Consider the following 16,032-nt stretch of genomic DNA (forward strand, 5'->3'; position numbering starts at 1 on the left):
GTGTTTAATCATGTGCGGAGGTCCGCTAATGGAGAGGCGGATGGTTTGGCTAGGGGTGGAGTTAGTCGTTCGGAATTGGAATGGTTTGATTTTCTCCCTCCGTGAGTATTATTTTGTAATTTTTCTTTCTTTTTCTTGTTTCCTGTATTCTCGGGTGTGGTCCATCTCGGTCCCCCCCCTGTTCTTTTTATGATATTTTTCACCATTTCAAAAAAAAAAAAAACATCATTCAAAGTATAGTTGCCAGAGGGCAACGATTGATCATCCAACTTCCATAATTCCATAATTACGAGAGAACAAGGATTGATCATCTACTTCCATTTAGACTAAATACCGTGCATGGCATCACAAATACAAAGAGAACGCCTCAAAATGTCAGTAGGGCTTGTCATAATCGAGGACCCACTAGACGTAAACCACAATCGCGATGTAACTGTCCACTTGCCATCCTCATTAACTTTTTCCATCTACCCCAATACTGCAAATAAAAGATTTACTTGCCTGACCACAAGGACTTACTTCCACTCAAGTCCATTGTCTAGACAAGAAGACGGAGAAGAAGAAAGAGGCATGGAACGAATAGATAGGCCTCAAAGAATGAGAAGTTTGGAAAATGAAGAGTTCCTTAAAAGGCTGAGAGAAAGAAAGATGAGGCAAGGGTTGTAGTGACATTAGATAATACAGATGAATGCATGTTTCTTATATTGTTAATTTCTTATATTACCAATTGGACTTGTGTTTGAATCTTCGCCTTTTTGTTTTCCAGTTTCGGCATCCATGCTCCTTTGATCGAGGTCCGTTTGGAGGATTTGTGTGTGGAAACAGACGTGATTGTTGGAGGACGGACTCTTCCAACTCTTTTCAATGTTACAATGAATGTCATTGAGGTAAAGCCAGTTAAATAATTTAATTCTAGTCATACAAAAGGGACTGACAATGCAAAGGCAAAAGCAACTATGAAGAATATATATAGGAAAAACTGAATCCCTTAGCCAACCTATCAATAAGATCATTGACACTCCTAGGACCTGACTCAATTCATCTGGTCATATTTCTGGGCAAACGTAACTCGGTTTCTGAACGAGGTGGTTGACTCGGATTTTTTTATACTTTGTCCTTCATACCCATGGTACCTCCAAAGACAAACTACAATCTGCTGTTGGCATGGATCAAATATCATGGATGGTAGTTCTGTCGTACCACCTTTACGTGTTTATATTGCCCTTAATATAATCTCTACATTTAGCCACCAAGAAGTTTTAGCAAACTTTGAGACTTTCTTTATCTCATAGTTGAGCTTAACCTATCCATTGGCGGCGGAAAAGAGGCAAAAATGCCTTTTTTCCGACAACTTGACCCTATGTTCAGTTGCCTTCTCCAGAAACCAACTCTTTTCTCTTGTAAATCTTGTGCATACATTATCCGACAATGTGAGACTATTATTTAAAGGGAGTAATTATTCATTAATTAACCATGGATTTTTGGGTTGTCTAGGCATATGATCTTATATCTCCCACGTTGCTTTTGTCAATAGATTTGTCACCATTTTATTGGATGTCAAATAACTTACTATTTTCTTTTCTTTTTTTTTACATTATATCATAAATGTAAAAGTAGTAAACTTCAATGTATTTTTCTTTTTAGATCACTATGTAACCATTTTAAACCGTAGACAATACAGCTATATTATTGTAAAAATGTTAATTATTTGATTTTATCTTAGATGCCATTTAGCTTTAAATCAACTTAATAACCCTTCATAATATATTTTCTAAAGCTGCTACGGTATAAGCGATGTATTATGCTTCTATGGTCGTTGCTTTTACAGTTCATCTATTTTTCCTAGCGCACCATGATATGGCGCCTATGCTACAACTCAACTCATATGGCTCTTCAACTAAATTTGCATGGGGGCATCCTTAAGCTACAACTCAACTCAACTGAAGTAAGCCTTTGTCCCAAACTAGTTGGGTTTGTCTACATGGATCATTTTCTTCCATTCTCTCCTATCTAAGGTCATGTTCTCTGTTATGTTCCTAGCCATCAAGCATTTCCTCATTGTTTCAACCCAAGTTGTCTTTGGTTTGCCCCTACCTCTTTTTAGTCCATCAATTTGGCACGACACACTTCTTCTCACTGGAGCATCCAAAGGCCTACGTTGGATATGCCCAAACCATTTTAAGCGGTGCTCTCCCATCTTCTCCTCAATTTGTGTCACCCCTACCTTTTTATGGATGCCTTCATTTTTAATTCTATCTAACCTTGTATAGTTGCACATCCATCTAAGCATTCACATCTCCGATACACTAATCTTATGCATATGCCGCTTCTTGGTGGCCTAACATTCTGAGCCGTACAGCATGGTGGGCCTCACAGCTGCTCTTATTCTATAGCATCCTTAAGCTACCTATTACATGCCTAAGCAGCCGTAACAGAAATAAACAAAAAGAAAATAGAAATGAGGGGAAAGAGGTTGATTCGAGGCAACCAGACCTCCTAATGGCTCAAATTGAGAGGAACCATGACTCTCCTACAAAGTTTCCTTTGCTGTAGAATTCTTGTCTTCTTCTTCTCTTTTCATTGAATTACTACCACATAAATACAAGCAAGAGGGAGTGCCACATCACAAGCACACTTACCCACTAACAAGACACATCACAAGTAACTAACTCCCACTACCCTAAACACATTAGCCACAACTAATGGCCATTACACTAAAACACATACCGACTACTATGCACTAACTAACCCCACATAAAGCATAAGAAAATACACATAACACTACCATTTTATTATTTTGATATACTATTATTGTTTTTGGTGCCTTGAATATAATGCATTGCGCATTTACTACAAGCCAATGAGCAATGCCTTGGTTGTTACTTTAGTACTGACTAATTACCAAAACAATAGAAAAACATAACTCATGCCTTGAGTATAATAACAGAACTTGCACGCTCTAATCTTTATCCAATATTTCAAGCTCTCATGAAACTATCAAACCTTCGATCAAGTTTTCAAAACAAAACCAAATTTAACACCCATTACTATTACATTCGGGGTTGATGTAGTTTGTAGCTACTGGATTGAAAAGTGTCAAATGATTACACCATATCATTCTGGTATATATTGAGTGCTCCTCCATATTTTGAGCAAATCGGCCAAAAATTAGTTTTATCTTGTAAATATTTTTAAATCAGTACTTTTTTCTAACCAAATAGGAAAGATATAGTGTTCATAGACTAATTAAGGGAATTTCATCTGTAACCTCCAACAAAATGAAGATCTGTCTTTTGAACAGAAACTACTGGGGTCACTACATTTATGTCCATCAAACAAAAGGCCTCTCAAAATTCTCAATGGGCTAAGGGGGATCATAAAACCTTCTAGGTAATTTTTCTTTATTTCTTTCTTGCTTTCCATTTTTATGGGTTAATTAAGAGATCAGGATCGACACGCGGATGTGCCTTAGCCCCACGATTGTCTTACACATGCATAAATGTACTAAGCTTTTCATTCATCTTTAGCTGTGCTGTATGTATTGCACTTTGTCAGGATGACTCTGGTTTTAGGACCTCCGGGATCTGGAAAGTCAACATTGTTAAGGGCACTGGCCGGAAAACTTGATCCTAGCCTTAGGGTAAGTGGGCTCTCAGTAGATCCAGATTGGAGTCAGATCTGATGGAATCTGAACCATTGGATCTGTTTTTTGTCCGACAGGTAAAGGGGAGGGTAACTTACAACGGCCAAGAGCTGACCCACTTCATACCCCAACGGGCATGTGCGTATGTTAGCCAATATGACCTTCACCACCCGGAGATGACCGTGAGGGAGACATTGGATTTCTCGAAGCGCATATTAGGAGCTGGGGACACTACATGTGGTGAGCATTCTAATCTACGTCGTGCTTTAAATGATGTAGGACACAACACACATGGCATGATCGGTGCTGTTGATTTTTTTTGTTTACAAAAAAGGGCACTGATAAATCGACTCCCCATGTGTCTTTCTCTCTCCTCTAGGTCAGAGGAGAGAGAAAGACACATGGGGAGTCGATTTATCACTCCCAACAAAAAGATAGCCAGTCGATTTAAGATATTTGGGAGTCGATTTATCACTCCCCAACAAAAAGATAGCCAGTCGATTTAAGATATTTGGGAGTCGATTTATCACTCCCCAACAAAAAGATTTGGCTATTGATTTTCGCATGCCTTGATATCTAATTTTGAGTCCAATAATCACCTTTGGACACAAAATCGGTTCTTAAAAGCCGTAACGAACAGGCCTTGAATATTATTAATTAAAAAGGAGGGATTTGCTAGGGACCATCCGCGGAAAGCTGTTGCATGAGGGTGTAGCCACATAGGCTGAGATTTTGTAATATTCGTTTATTTCATCTGAGGTATGGCTGCACTCTCATGCAGCAGCCATTCGGTGAAATGTCCCTAGCAAATCCTTTTAAGCAAATCCCTAAAGAGGATATCAAAAGTAGGGAATTGCTAGCGTCCATCACAATAGGCATTACGCGGCTGGTCGGCTGGTCTGTCACATCACATGTCAAACCAGCCATCTCATGAATGGAGACAAAAGCCATTGTCTCGGTGCTGGTCTGACATGCGACAGATCAGCTGCCAAATGCCTTTTGCCATGGACCCAGCAAATTCGTCAAAAGTAAAGTGATTTGAACACTCCAAGAGGGCGCCAAGGCAAGGAGCACCACGCTGGGCACCGTACAAATGGGCTAAACCTTGTGTGCAATAGGGCGTAGACAGTACGAATTCCAGCCCTTGGGTGTCCTCCCGCTAGCATTTATTATTATAAAAGTAATATAGATCCTTAATGAGGAATGCTAAAGTGAAGGGTGCCCTTGCAAAAACCACCTACATCATGGGTGCCCCCATTGGACCATCTCACCAAAACGCATATATAATAGCACAGGAAAATTTACAATTAAATGAATAATAAATATAGTTTGGTGAGATGGTCCAATTGGGCTCCCTTCTGTTTTTTTTTTTGCAACGACGCCCTTCAATATGGCGTCCATCTTATATCATAAATGACATGCACCAAATTTTGTTTCCAATATAATTGTGACGAGGTACACTACATCTCATTCCAAATAATCTCATTCAGGGATTTCCTAGGCAATTTTGCGGAAAGCCATTTGGCGGCTCACTTTTGCAACAGAGAATAGCCACCTCAAATCAATTAAATGAAGGAGAGTGATAAATCGACTCCCTATGTGTCTTTGTCTCTCCTCTAGGTTAGAGAGAGGAAAAGAGGAGAGAGATAGACACATGGGAGTCGATTTATCCATTTGGGGAGTCGACTTATCACTGCCCTCAAATGAATAAGGCAAAATCTGCTAAAAAGTGAGCATGTGTGGCTGTTCTCTTCTGTGAGCTGCGAAATGGCTTTGCATGAAATTACCTATGAAATCCTCATTTATAATAAGGAATATGATATATTCGCCCCTTTTATTACTTGGGACAGCCTCTCTAGTGTGAAAAAGTAGTCATAAATAAACTAGAGGGGGCTGTCCCAAGTAAGTGAAGGGTGCGAATATATGCTTCCCTTATAACAATCCATACTACTCTCCTAATACTAATTAAAACACTTAAATGAATGTCATTTGTCATTTTGGTAAGTGTTTATGTACTAAGAGAGGCAAATGGCAGTTGCAACAAGTGACAGGGCAACCTACGTTGGACACGATCTCGAGGTTGGTGCACTCCCTCTCATCTCTCCCTGGGTTAACTGATGATCTTCACTGACTTCAGTTTCATCTGTCTAGGCTGCTTACCATGAAGAGAGGAACTCTCTCACAGATTATGTTATACAGGTATTTGCACTAATCTTCTTCGGAAAAGAAAGAGTTATAACGCCATTTATTTTAGCAGAATTGTAGTTCATCCAGCCTTTTTCTTATCTATGTATCTATAATGGGATTTGCTAGGCAATTTCGCGGATAGTGATTTCGCGTCTGAGGTCTGCATTAGAGAACAGCCATGCGTGCTCACTTTTTACCTTATTTTGTCTTAGATTAATGCTAGGGACAGAGTACAACCCAGAAGGGGACACAACAATTAGCTTCTTGCCAAAACTTAACAAGTGACTTAAGGCATCCCTTAGGTTTAGGAAAATCAACCAAAAATGTAATTTTTTTTTGTACACATGATACATTCTCAGTGTTGGGCTGCCCCATTGTCGTACTCTCCGTCTCCTTATCATTTTCCTTGTCTTATTTATATTCATTTCAGGTGGCTATTCTCTCCAGCAAAGGTGGCTTTTCACTCCTGCAAAAGTCAGCCGTGAAATGGCTTTCTGCAAAATTGCATACCAAATCCCATCTATAATTATACTAAACGTGCTTCTTTACTTTATCATTTGTTTTCTTTTCATGGAAATTTTTTATCGCAAAACTTTTTTTCTATGAAAAATTTCACTAGATTTTTTTCTATGGCGGACATTTCGCAATAAAGTGTATTTATGACTACTCTCTTACACTAGAGTGGGCTGACCCAAGTAAAAAAGGGGTCCACCATTTTATACCTGGGTCTCACCAACTCTACTCAAGCCCATGCATCCGGTAGAGACTTCCAATTTATCTCTTGTTTTGCCTGGGTGGGTCCACAATCTCCACCCAAGCCCATGCATAGGGTGGAGCTCACCATTTTACACCTCATGTTTTGATGGGATGGGGTCATAGCATGAGCCAAGATTTCTAGTTGAACCTATAAGCCATCATAAAGACATATATAATGCAGAATTGTGAATGGTCAATGCAAATTACCCCATCTAATTTAAGGTTCGTCCCAGACAGCCCTCACAGCATTGCCGATAGGGATATATTTCTCATTTTATCAAAAATATTAGGGGAACTTTTGTTATTAAAAAAATGATCTTCAATGATTAGTTGGTTATCTAAGATAATAGAGGGCTGTTAAGAAGCTCCCGCACATCAGTGATTCTCCCTAGCATATCTCTTAATACAGTTTCCAAGATTGCATTGGGTCCTCTTGTAAATTTAATGCTTCTTTGATAGCATTAAAAATTGTTTGCATATAGTCATCATGGTTTTAAATTTCGATCGAAATCCGAATTTCCGAAATTTGACCCCAAAAATCAGTTTTTTAAAATATTAATTTAATATTTCACCGAAATTTCGGCCAAAATTACAGTAATTTCGGCCGAAATTTAATAATGAATAAAATATTGTTTTCAGGTTTTGTACCAGGACCGGAATTTCAAAATTTCAAGGTCCGAAACCAGTACTGAAACCGAAATTTTAAACCTTGATAGTCATATATGAAAATAATGGTTATAAATATTTTTACAGTTGCCTTAGTTGGGCTAAGTATCATGTTTGGAAGTAAGATTCAATTAAAATACTATTATTTGCAAAGACGTGCTAATTTTGGTGGTATCCAAAGAGGCCCTTAAATAGCTGAGTCTGAAACGACAAGGACTGCCATGTGAATAGCAAATGACAACCAACCAATGTTAGGAAATGGAAAATGTGTCCTTTTACTTTGATTTTCCCTCTTTTTGGTGCATCCAAATGGACCCAAGCAAGGAGAAAAGAAAAGAGAAAAGGCCCCCAAAACAGTGAGTGGAGAGGCATGGATACAAACAAGAATATAAGGAGCCAAGAAGAAAAATAAAGGTGCACATTAGGGCCTCTTTAGACACCTCTACAAATTATTTGCAATCAATCTTATATTCAAAATGGTTTTGATGTTAAATATGATTACTTGCAAATAACACTTATAATAGTTTCAGAAATGAAATAATTAATGGCTTCCAAGGCAGGCCTCACCAAGCAAAACATTTTAACCTTCTGAGTTGCTACCTAATTTTATTAAATGATAGTCTTGAATTCAGAGAGAATACATTGAATTTAGAAGATTTACTTTAAAAAATTTGATTTTTTTTAATTACTCATGAATTCTTTTAAGCTTCTAAAGGAAGTAATTTTTTTCACAGTTTTTTAGTTAATTGGCAATTTTTGTAACTATGAGAAAAGCTACTCATTGGTGCCCTTAGTCGTAAGTGAAATTGGCTTTTGTTAATTGGGTGGTTTTGCAGATGCTTGGCTTGTATGAGTGTGCAGATATAATGATAGGTGACGCAATGAGACGAGGAATTTCAGGTGGACAAAAGAAACGAGTCACCATTGGTAAGTCGCGTGTGAAACAACTAATTACTCCAAAAGCTTAGGCTTAGCTGTTGTTATTTAATCATCTATACTTCAACACTCCCCTTCACCTATGACCTCTCTTTTCTGAGTTGGCCATGCACGTGGATTTTTAATATTAAGGAGTTGTTGGATTTTGAACCGGCAATAGCTCTGATGTCATATGAAACAACTAATTACTCCAAAAAAAGCTTAAGCTTTGTGTTGGTGTTATTTAATCATTTATATGTTGAGTTGGTGTTATTTAATCATTTATATGTTAACATCGTGGAATGTCTGATATAATTATAGGGCATTGATATTTGTGACTATGTTTTGATAATGGGACAAACTCACCTTGTTTTACATTATTTAACCAGCTGTTAAAAGGCTATTACAATTCCCAAAAGGGAAATGATAAATGCGCCACTTTTCATCACTTGGGACATCCAGCAGCAGTGTATCAATGACTGCAGAGGGGCTGATGCACTTCACATCAGAAGTATTCAAGGGATTTGATTGCCACGTACATTGCAGTTGGGTGCCCCAAGTGATGAAAAGAGGCGCACTTATCATTTCCCCTTCCCAAAAAGCTCTCATCAGCCTAGTAGAGAAGTGTAAAACATCATTGAGTCATCCAATCATCTAAACATGGTGGAGCCAATTAGAGAAGTGTAAAACAAAGTGAGTCGTCCCATTATCTAAACATGGAGAAGCGTATATCAGTAGACTATATATAAAAAGACAAGCTGAGGTTGCCTTCTTACCATGCGCTAAGACAATGGTGTCGCATGTAACAGCTTACACGGGTGATGAAACCTCTATATAACATGTTTTAAGAAGATGGTAACTGCATGATTTTGCCATGTCCATCTTGAGCTCTTTTTCTCAGAAGCTGGCTCTGCAAGCACTAAAAAACTGAAAATTTGGGTAAGAAACACAAAAAATTGTTCATCTAAAATATATTTGGGGCTGTTTGGATACTCGGATTTTAGAATCTTATTTCCTCAAAATCATGGATGGGAGATAAGAGAAGAAGGAGACCGTCCGTCGTTTTCGAGGGAGAAAAGTATAATCAAATCATACACCAACGGAAAAAAGTGCTTTCCTGATAAGAGATAGGCGGTTGGAGATCCAGTTACGATTGCTACGATTGCAGTGGTGGGACCATAATAGTTCTTTTAACCGAAGGAATTGATAGGGGACAGAGGCAGAAGGACAGGTTGGGAGACAAGAGATGAAGAAGACCATTCGTCGTTTTTCTAAAATCCTTTGAATAAACAATCCTTTGAATCTCGTCTCCCATCTAGGATTTTGAGGAAATTCAAGATTCTAAAATCTCCTTGTACCCAAACAGCCCCTTTATTTTTTGGTAAATCCATCACTGAATCCGATTGGGTCACGGGTGAAAACCGCTTGACCAACAAGATAAGGCAGTTGTTAAGTTCGCATACACTAAAAATCCAGAGCAATACATTACAATAAATCATTTTCAATAAAATATCTTGCTTTCCCCCACATTAACAAACAACCCCCCCCCCCCAACCACCACCCACAACCAGAGCTCATTTTTCTTGACTGTCTATTCCAAAGCCATTGATAAGACAGTTGGGATAGTTTGGTTAGTGAGACATCATTTCCAGTAGGTCCTACCAAATGGAGGGTCTGGATCATGCTAATGTCATGTGGCTAGACCCGGATCAGGCTTCTCATGCACTTCTCATAGTATCATGCAGCATTTTTTCTAAGTATTCAACATAGAGAGAGTGAGAAAGAACCTATTTACATGTTAATGAATGTTGTAGGAGAAATGCTGGTTGGGTTAGCAAGAATATTCTTCATGGATGACATATCAACTGGATTAGACAGCTCAACCACCTTTGAAATCATGAAGTTTCTAAGGCAAATGGTGCAATCGATGGATCTAACCATGGTTATTTCTCTTCTTCAACCACCACCAGAAACATTTGACCTCTTTGACGACATAATCCTCCTATGCGAGGGGCAAATTATATACCACGGTCCTCGAGAAGATGTTCTCGAGTTCTTCGAGTCCATGGGTTTCAAGTGCCCTGAAAGGAAAAACACGGCAGACTTCATTCAAGAGGTACACGATTATGAACTCCTCTATCATCCAAAGATCAATGGTGATTCAAGAATTAATGAAGTAATAAGTATGATTTCTGAGAAATGTGGATAAATAGATAAATGAACAGTAGATCCATATAATGTACATGTTCAAGATTGAAGACTAAGTAGTTAATGAATTTAAAACTTCTATCAAGAACAGGTAATTTCAAAGATGGATCAAGCACGATATTGGGCAAATAAGCACAAAGCTTACCAATACATTCCAGTGGAGAAATTTGTTGCATCCTTCCGTTCATTTCGTCTAGGCAAGCTTATGGAAGATGAGTTGCAGAAGCCATGTGGTCGGATAAGCGGAGAGTTGTCCATTCTGTCAAAACAAAAGCAAAACATTTTAAAGTGGGAAGTGTTCAAGGCATGTTTCTCAAGAGAAGTTCTTTTGATGAAGCGTAACTCTTTGGCGCACATATTCAAAACTGTTCAGATATCATTATTAGCCTTTGTGGTGATGACGGTCTTCCTCCGAACAGAGATGAAGCATGACAGTATAAATGACGGAAATAAATACATTGGGGCCATTTTTGCTGGGCTGGTTATCGTGAAGTTCAATGGCATGACAGAGCTAACGATGACAGTAATGAGGCTACCAATTTTCTACAGGCAGAGGGAATTGTTGTTTTTACCAGGATGGGCTCTCCTTTCGTCAATTTTCCTCCTTAGCATTCCCATGTCATTGCTCGAAACTGGGATATGGACTAGTTTAACATATTTTGTCATTGGCTTTGCACCTTCCATGACAAGGTTTGTACTCTCTCTTTCTCGCGCTTAATTAAGGTAAGAGAGTTTGAGGATCATATATATATATATGGTTTTCTTCTGGTTTCTTGTAGGTTTTTTCAGCAGTTGCTGGCATTTTTCTGTTTGCATCAGATGTCAATGAGCCTCTTTCGTTTAATTGCCATTTTTGGAAGAACCGAAGTCATGGCCTACACACTAGGGACTGGTTCTCTAATAGCTATGTATATTCTCGGAGGTTTTGTTATATCAAAAGGTCAGATATTCTTCATTCACTGCTAATATACTTCAATTGAAAAGGCAATAATAAACATCTAGGTGTGGATCTCTTTTGATGTCCAGATAATATTCAGTCATGGTTGGCTTGGGGCAGTTGGGTCTCTCCCTTGACATATGCACAGAATGCAGTAGCTATTAACGAATTTCTCGATAAAAGATGGAGCATGGTAAGATTGGGTTTATACCATTACTTATAATAATGGCGAACATGAGTCACATATCCCAAATTTCACATAATGGTGTTGATTAGTAAGGTTCCAGAACCGAATAATTTCCATGCTCTCTGTTACATTACATCTATCTCAACTAGAGCCCTAAAACTGTGAGTGTTATTTTTTTGCAACAGCCAATTAATGACAGCAACATTGATGAAAATACCATTGGTAAGGCCTTCCTTAGATCAAGAGGACTGTATACAGAACAGCGCTGGTTTTGGATTTGTGTTGAAGCTATACTGGGCTTTACTCTGCTCTTCCACATTTTATGTATATTGGCCTTGGAATATTTAAAGGGTACGTATAAAACTTCTTACCACAACCCATCCTGATCTAATTAATAATCATCAGAGAGTGTCATTGGAAACTCAATGAGGAATAGAAAGGAAATATTTCTTATAAGAGCCGTGGTTTATTTCATTGATTGCAGCTCCAAACAGACATCAACTCAATGCATACATGCAGTCCAATGATTTTGAGCAAACCAGGAAAGTTGATATTGAAGAAACGGTAGCATGTCCCGAAAAAGGGATGGTTTTGCCATTTCAGCCTCTTACTCTTGCATTCAGACACATAAATTACTATGTGGAAATGCCTGCAGTAAAGTTTCTACTTAAACCCCTCCAATTGCATGTGTAACTTTGTGTAACTTTCAATAGCACGCTGACATTAGTTTTTGCACTATCTTTTATTTCCAATGATCAGGAGATGAAGAAAATTGGATTTCATGAGAAGAGATTTCAGCTATTAAGAGATGTCAGTGGTGCTTTTAGGCCGGGAGTTTTAACTGCATTGATGGGAGTGACCGGTGCTGGAAAAACAACATTGCTAGATGTTTTAGCAGGAAGAAAGACAGGTGGATATATTGAAGGGGGCATCAGTGTGTCTGGTTATCCAAAAAGGCAGGAAATTTTTGCTAGGGTTTCTGGATACTGTGAACAAACGGATATCCACTCTTCTTATGTTACAGTCTATGAATCACTCCAGTTTTCTGCATGGTTGCGCCTGCCATCACATGTTAAACCTCAGGAGAGAAGCGTAGGTTTCTCAACCATGTTTGGTATTTTTATAAGATTAGTAGCTATGGTTGAATGGCCATTTCCTCTCTTCAGGCATTTGTAGATGAAGTCATGGATTTGGTTGAGCTCAAGCCATTGAAGAATGCGATGGTGGGTCTCCCTGGAATTTATGGGCTTTCAACAGAACAACGGAAACGGCTGACAATTGCAGTAGAGTTGGTTGCTAGCCCATCCATTATCTTTATGGATGAACCCACATCTGGTTTGGATGCTCGAGCTGCGGCGATTGTCATGAGGACAGTTAGGAACACGGTAGACACCGGACGCACTGTTGTCTGCACAATTCATCAGCCTAGCATTGAGATCTTTGAAGCTTTCGATGAGGTAGGTAAAGATGATGGCATTTTAAATGTGCAATCACCAAGAGATATATAGCACATGAAAATAAGAGACAATGCTCTTTTTTTCTGTTTGCTGTTATTGTTAAGTTATATAGATTATGTTAAATGTAGGAAGGTTTTTTTGTGGATCTCAGTAAGAGGAATTATTAGAATAAGGCTTGCACCTAATTGACCATTTTTTAACAATATTTGTTGCAGTTGTTAATGATGAAGAGAGGAGGGCAACTCATTTATGGCGGACAATTGGGCCATTTCTCTCAGAACATGATTCAGTATTTTGAGGTAAGAAGCCAATCTGAAAGAACCATTGTAAGCACTGCATGGGCTTTGTTTCTTCTTCCCCTGGTTTTAATTGGCATGGAAAAAGAAAATGTTAGTTTGACGGTAGGTCATTTCTATATAGGCTCTTCCCGGGGTTCCCAAGATCAAAGATGGTCAAAATCCAGCAGCATGGATGTTGGATGTGACTAATTCAGCAATGGAATTCGAGCTTGACATAGACTTTGCTGACATTTTCCGCAGGTCTTCTTTGTACACGTAAGCTCACTGAATCTCTTCAAGAGGCCATTCGATCTGGAATATTAGTTAACAAACCTCTGGAATTGTTTGTCATGTGTCCATTTAATTTATCAGGAAAAACATGGAACTGGTCGATGAGTTGAGTAAACCAAAGACAAATTCAGGAGACTTACATTTCGCATCCAAATATGCACAAAGTTTTGGAACTCAGTGCGTTGTATGCTTGCGAAAACAAAAATGGTCTTACTGGAAAGACCCAGAACACAACGTTGTTCGTTTTATTGTTACAATTGCATCTTCACTCCTATTTGGAACCATCTTTTGGGACATTGGTTCCAAGATGTAAGCTTCAAACGATGACTCCCTACATTTAGTATTTTCCTGTGACATTTTTTGCTCATACAAGTCTCCTTTACGATAAACAACAGAGCCAGAGAACAAGACCTCTTCAACATTCTAGGAGCCTTGTATGGGTCAGCATTATTTCTTGGCTTCCCAATCGCTACATCGGTTCAACCGATGGTAGGGCTGGAGAGGACTGTCTTTTATCGGGAAACATCAGCTGGGATGTATTCTTCCATGCCTTATGCCATTGCTCAGGTACTCTTGTTCCCTCTTGTATCTGATCAACCTATCTAGGGGAATCTGATGCATTCTTAATAATGTATGTTTAATTATGTAGAGATCATGATCAGTCCATTGATAAATGGCATTCTGTCAATTCACTACTTGTGAAATCAATTCTGCATCTAGGCTTTCTCCATGAGAAAATAAATTCCCCCACATTTTATCTTTTTAGGATAATGTCGATGTGTCGATGAAACTAATCAAGATTAATTTAAACAACCTGGTCTAAAGGAAAGCTGTGATATTGGTCTAAAGGAAAGCTGTGATATACCATTAAAAGAAAAAAGGAAAGCTGTGATATGGGAACCAGTCATTCATTTGAAACGATTTGAGCTCTCATTGGAAACGGAACAGTGATATTACATTTTACAGCTTTCAAAAGATGTTTAAGTTTTTAATAAAATAATCAAAGTGTTGGGCTTTGCTTTTTTCTATGTAGGTGCTGATCGAAATACCATTTCTCATCATTCAAGTCGTGATATTCTCCCTCATTTTATATCCAATGATTGGATTCCAATGGGCATTAGGAAAGTTTGTCTGGTTTATCTCCCTGATGCTACTCAACTTCATCTACTTTGCACTCTATGGGATCATGATAGTTGGACTCACACCTAACCAGGAAATAGCTGCAATTTTCAGTTTCTTCGTCTTTGTTTTATGGAATATATTCTCGGGTTTCTTCATTCCCAGAACGGTAGGGATAACTTGCTTATTTTCACCTTGCATTCATCTTATTTTCAGGTTCTTTTACTTAATAATAAGTTGGTGGCGTTATTGCAGATGATCCCCATATGGTGGAGATGGTTTTATTGGGCTAATCCTGCGGCATGGACTGTTTATGGTCTGATGGTTTCTCAATTGGGAGACCGAGAAGAGGTAATCCAAATCCTCGGACAACCAGATCAGACGGTTAAAGAGTTCCTAAAGAACTACCTGGGTTTGGAAACTAACTATCTCGGTCTCATTGTGGGCCTTCATGTAGGAATTATAGTATTGTTTCTGTTTGTTTTCCAGTTCAGCATCAAACGCATCAATTTCCAAAGGAGATGATGAAAAATATGATTCTCAAACATGTAGGAATTATAGTATTATTTCTGTTTATTTTCAGTTTCAGAATCAAACACATCAATTTCCAAAGGAGATGATGAATAATATGATTCTCAAACAATTAGTACTAGTAGTAGATTTTGTCTACTCAATGGGAAATTCAAGTATATGAGCAATAAAAGATTGGGTACATCAGATTTTAAGATGTTATTTTGTCTTATCCCCCCTATTCTACTGGCTAATTCAAAAGCCTCCAAGACAGCCATATCTGACAATATTCAAACAAAGAAACGATGAAATAATAACATATGAGAGATGATCACACATGGACTCAGTTTTATTTTTATTTTTATTGGCACCCCCTCTATTTTAAATTTATTGGCTGTTGATAACTTGTTGGGAATTGTAACAACCAATAAGAAAAGTGTAAAATGAAGGAAATATTGCCATAGTCAAAACAAGGAAGTGAAAACCGCCTCTGTAATAAAATATAAATCAGAAAATTCATGAAGTTAGAAAATGCTAAATACAATCTATTGAAAGTTAAATCAATGAAATGACAGCGAGACATGAATAAAGGTCAGGAAAACGAATGCAAGGGAAGAAAAAAAAAAAACATGACGATTGGCGAAAAATATTAATTAAAACTAACTGAAGAGAATTATGTTAGGTACATCACCGATACGCCAAAAGCTCCGGAGCTGATGGAACACGTTAGGCAAGGCCCTTTAAACCTGTCCCATACCAGGTTGGGTCCCACCCAGTCCCATGCCTAGGCTGGCCCCCACTTAGGACCTACTATGTAAGACTTACAATGGAAGATCTGTGTTTCTTGATCACTGTTTTGAACGGTCAAAAACCCCTCT

General features: G+C 38.3%; 1 protein-coding gene across 1 annotated transcript; it reads left to right on the forward strand.

Moving 5' to 3' along the window:
- Positions 1 to 530: 530 nt before the first annotated feature.
- Positions 531 to 15,371, forward strand: LOC143877438 (ABC transporter G family member 45-like). The gene is made up of 22 exons (XM_077379480.1): positions 531 to 653; positions 767 to 887; positions 3,302 to 3,390; positions 3,556 to 3,640; positions 3,721 to 3,883; positions 5,679 to 5,722; positions 5,795 to 5,842; positions 8,089 to 8,179; positions 9,982 to 10,283; positions 10,467 to 11,065; positions 11,155 to 11,315; positions 11,402 to 11,505; positions 11,685 to 11,850; positions 11,984 to 12,153; positions 12,259 to 12,591; positions 12,666 to 12,956; positions 13,172 to 13,255; positions 13,377 to 13,510; positions 13,607 to 13,834; positions 13,921 to 14,092; positions 14,559 to 14,813; positions 14,900 to 15,371. Exons 1-22 carry the CDS (start codon positions 571 to 573, stop codon positions 15,167 to 15,169), a joined length of 3,993 nt encoding a protein of 1,330 aa, XP_077235595.1. The 5' UTR covers positions 531 to 570; the 3' UTR covers positions 15,170 to 15,371.
- Positions 15,372 to 16,032: the final 661 nt, after the last annotated feature.

The sequence above is a fragment of the Tasmannia lanceolata genome, unplaced genomic scaffold (genome assembly GCF_043159265.1).
Source record: "Tasmannia lanceolata isolate RefF3 unplaced genomic scaffold, GAP_Taslan_0.1 ptg000005l, whole genome shotgun sequence".
In the NCBI taxonomy this organism is placed as follows: Eukaryota; Viridiplantae; Streptophyta; class Magnoliopsida; order Canellales; family Winteraceae; genus Tasmannia; species Tasmannia lanceolata.